The sequence below is a fragment of the Arachis ipaensis genome, chromosome B07, assembly GCF_000816755.2.
Source record: "Arachis ipaensis cultivar K30076 chromosome B07, Araip1.1, whole genome shotgun sequence".
Taxonomy (NCBI): Eukaryota; Viridiplantae; Streptophyta; class Magnoliopsida; order Fabales; family Fabaceae; genus Arachis; species Arachis ipaensis.
In genome coordinates this window covers 105,199,043-105,202,729 of record NC_029791.2, presented here as the reverse complement: position 1 = coordinate 105,202,729, position 3,687 = coordinate 105,199,043, and the positions used below count along the sequence as shown (strand labels likewise).

Sequence of the window (3,687 nt, the reverse complement as noted above, 5' to 3'; positions counted from 1 at the left end):
ATGGTTGAGAACTGAGAAACAGAGAAAGAAGCCCCCGGGCGGTTGCGTCTTGCGTGGCGGTTGGAATTGAAATCGGGTGGTGTTTCCCACTCGACGGATCCGGTCTGTACTCACTTCCGTGGCCACTCCCCCCACCTTTCTTCTTCACTCGTAACTGGCGGCGCCTCTCTCTACCCCCTTTCTTCTGCCTGCTGCTTCCTAACCCCCGGCCCCATGGACCTCGATCCTCGTCAATACGAAAACATTGTACGTTTCCACTTCTTTCAACCACAATTTTATTTTTAAGTTATCTTCTCTTGTTATTTATTATCGTTAGTTTTTGGTTTCTTAAGTATTGCTATTTCGTAACCTAAAACCACCCTAGGTCACTCTTTAAACCAACCATTAATCTATGCTCATTCTACTTTCTTTTGGTTTTAATTATTGCTTCTGGACTCGTCTGGAGTGGACTCTACATTACTCTCTGGATTCAATTGATTTTTTCATGGTAAAAATGACACACATGTTACCCAAAGAAAGTTCTTTGTTCCACTTAGATAATTGCATTTTTGTTTAAAGGATTCTCAGGGCTATTATTTGAATCCCTGCACAGTGCATACCCTTAAGGCCTTGTGTTTCCCAATATTTAATTTGGGGATTGAAAATTTTAAAATATAAGGATGAGGATGTTATTCTAATGATGGCATATACTTTATAAGATACTGGGATGGATCAACAATTATGATATCTTATTACATGAATTCTCTTCTCTAAATAAGTTTTGTACAATTTTTTTACCCTCTTGTTATATTATTTTACAGGCTATAAATGATGATGACATCCATAGTATTATTCTGTCATATCTTATACACAATTGCTACAAAGAATCAGTGGAGTCATTCATTGCTTGCACTGGGATGAAGCAGCCAGCAAATTATATGGAGAACATGGAGAAAAGAAAAAGTAGGTTTCTCGGATTATTTGCAATTGTATTACCCTACTGAAAGGATATTGAATTATCCAGTAGTTCTTGACACAGCTACTGTTCTTTAAAATGGCAGCCGTCATTTACCTTAAACACATTTGGACTGTGACCTGTATGATAAGATACGTAGGCTTTTCTTGATATTTTTAATCCTCCTCTCAACCCCCGTCTGGAGTTAGAGGGTGCTAAGGAATGTTCATAACATGTATGAAGTTTATTTCATGTTATTGGAGCCTGTTATAGTCAGTAGATGACTCATCCTTGATGGTTACTGTTCCTTGATTTCAGGAATCTTTCACTTTGCACTAGAAGGAAATGCACTTAAGGCTATTGAGCTTACTGACCAGATGGCGCAGGAAATTTTACAAAATAATAAGGATTTACACTTTGATCTTCTAAGCCTTCATTTTGTGGAGCTCATATGCTCTAGAAAATGGTGAGCAAAGGTTAATTTTGATTCCAAGACAACGTTTTTATAAACTTTCTCTTCTCATAGAATCCTCTTTTTATTGACAGCTCAGAAGCCTTGGAGTTTGCACAGACCAAGTTGAGCCCTTTCGGAAAGGAGAAAAAATACATGGAAAAGCTTGAAGTATGTGTTTTGTATAAATTTCTTTTGATGTATTTGTGCATGGTTAACATTGAATGAACATTAACCACCTGATGTCATAGGACCTCATGGCTCTTCTTGCTTACAAGGACCCAGAGAAGTCCCCAATGTTTCATCTTCTTACCCTTTCCCTTTTTTTTCTTTTTCCTTTTTTCGTTTCTTTTTTTCTTATTCTATTTTATGTAAGTTATACTTCTTTCTTTCTACCCATGTTAATATATATGACTTTTTCGGGTGTATGGTGGTGATTGTCAGAACACTTGAACCTTCCCAGCTACACAGCAATGGAAAGACTAATACAACAAACTACGGTGGTCAGGCAATGCTTAAATCAAGAGGCTGGCAAGGTATTGGGCATAGCTTGTGTACTATAAGATTTGACATGAATTTACTTCTAAGAAACCATTCGATTGCTCACCTCTTTTTGGCTGAGAACATTGAACATTTTTAACTTGATGTAACCACTTACTCGTGCAAATTTACTAGTAATCAACGATATTCTTTCAATTACTCTTTGCAGGATGGCCCCACACCATTTTCTTTGAAGGATTTCCTCAAAAGTTGATGGAAAATAGTCAAATATCTAAAGGCAAATGAGAGATGAAGCACCTTTACCCTAAGCATTTCTTGCCACATTATTGGATTGGTGTATGGTTTGATCATAGGTTTCAAGTTGTTTTCAATGCTTGCCCATCTATAACATTGGCTGTTGGTAGGCTATCTTGATCTTTGTGATGGGCCCACACTTTTGTCGTGGACGAATGATTTGGGTTGGTAGCAAATTGAGAAAATTCTTGTTTGGAGCAATTGATCTAATATGTGGCCCAATATCACCTGTCATAATTTTCCTTAATTTAGATTATTTTCAATGCATGCTCTGATATTTGATGTAAAATGCATCTGCATTTTTCTTTGAGTTTGCGACAGGATAGGAAAGATAGATTTAAGACAATGTTAGTGCTTGGCTTCAATGCCTCTGTGTTAGAACTTAGAAGTATCAGTGTTGTGGTATGTTTCTTATATATGTGCATGGAGGGAATGGATGCTATCATGTGAAAGTTTCATATGACTTTCTCACTTGTTAATTTTTTATTATTTTAGTTAAATATATACAATGAATTCCTTTATTTGGATATAAATTTGCTTTATCTTTACTATAGTTGAAATTTGAAAATAACCTTCTTTTTACCACATGATAATTAAACGAATTGAATTGAGGGTTTGAAGCATTTTATGTTATGATGCTATGTCTTATGAGATAAAGCATTGCCCTTTTTATAGTTGTTACAGGCTCCTAGTTCTTCACCAACCCAGGGTCGGTTGGAACATAGTTTGGATTAGCCTATAAGTTTCCGCTGATTTTGGTCCATACCTGCAATATGCAATATAGTAGTATATATATATCTTCTGTTAAATATTATATATACGTAATTTGTTCAGTGTTGGGACTTGCATGCAATTAAAGCGACGCCATTTTAATAGTCCCATAATCCAATAATCCGTATGTGATGTGTCTTCATGTGTTCAATTTTATGCGAGTTGTAGCTTGGTGACGTTGGTCCAGAATACCAGCCATATTTAACTTTTACAAGTTGAATATAAATATGATATGTTTGTTAACGCCATATATAGATTATAGACTTGGGACTTCCATACATATGCATATGCGTTGTGTTTCATGTGAATCCATAACATAACATGAACATTTACCATGCATGGTTCCTGCTTGCATGCATTGGGAAGTTGGGGAATTGGATATGGCGCTTATACAAATAATTAAATTAGGTGATGAACATAACTCCAAAGAGGTTATGGAGTTTGTTGGAACTGCACCCTTATTATCTTGCTGACACACTATCCCCCCACCCGTCCTTTCGCCCTTTTTTTCTTGATTCTATTCTATCCTTCTATTGTAGATATTCACTTCTCTTGCTATTTATTAATAATAATTGCTTCCACTCTACCGAAATTCAAAACATTATCCATCCATTCATAGTACTCCTGTTATTTAAGACACTCAAATTTTAAAAATTTGTTACATTTACAATTTAATATACTTAAAAAAAATTGTGTTTAAATGTAATAATGTATTAATATTTGTGTTTAATTTTAA

At 35.5% G+C, this 3,687-nt stretch overlaps 1 protein-coding gene across 1 annotated transcript in view; it reads left to right on the top strand.

The window, feature by feature from the left end:
* The window catches only part of LOC107610038 (glucose-induced degradation protein 8 homolog), a 2,979-nt gene extending 274 nt beyond the window's left edge, over positions 1 to 2,705 (top strand). The window contains exons 1-7 of the mRNA XM_021106131.1: positions 1 to 246; positions 801 to 942; positions 1,253 to 1,400; positions 1,481 to 1,556; positions 1,637 to 1,760; positions 1,830 to 1,921; positions 2,095 to 2,705. The exon at positions 1 to 246 is cut by the window's left edge and continues 274 nt beyond it. Coding sequence (XP_020961790.1) covers positions 214 to 246; positions 801 to 942; positions 1,253 to 1,400; positions 1,481 to 1,556; positions 1,637 to 1,760; positions 1,830 to 1,921; positions 2,095 to 2,139 — 660 coding nt within the window. The 5' untranslated portion in view covers positions 1 to 213 and the 3' untranslated portion in view covers positions 2,140 to 2,705. The remainder of the gene's footprint in view (positions 247 to 800; positions 943 to 1,252; positions 1,401 to 1,480; positions 1,557 to 1,636; positions 1,761 to 1,829; positions 1,922 to 2,094) is intronic.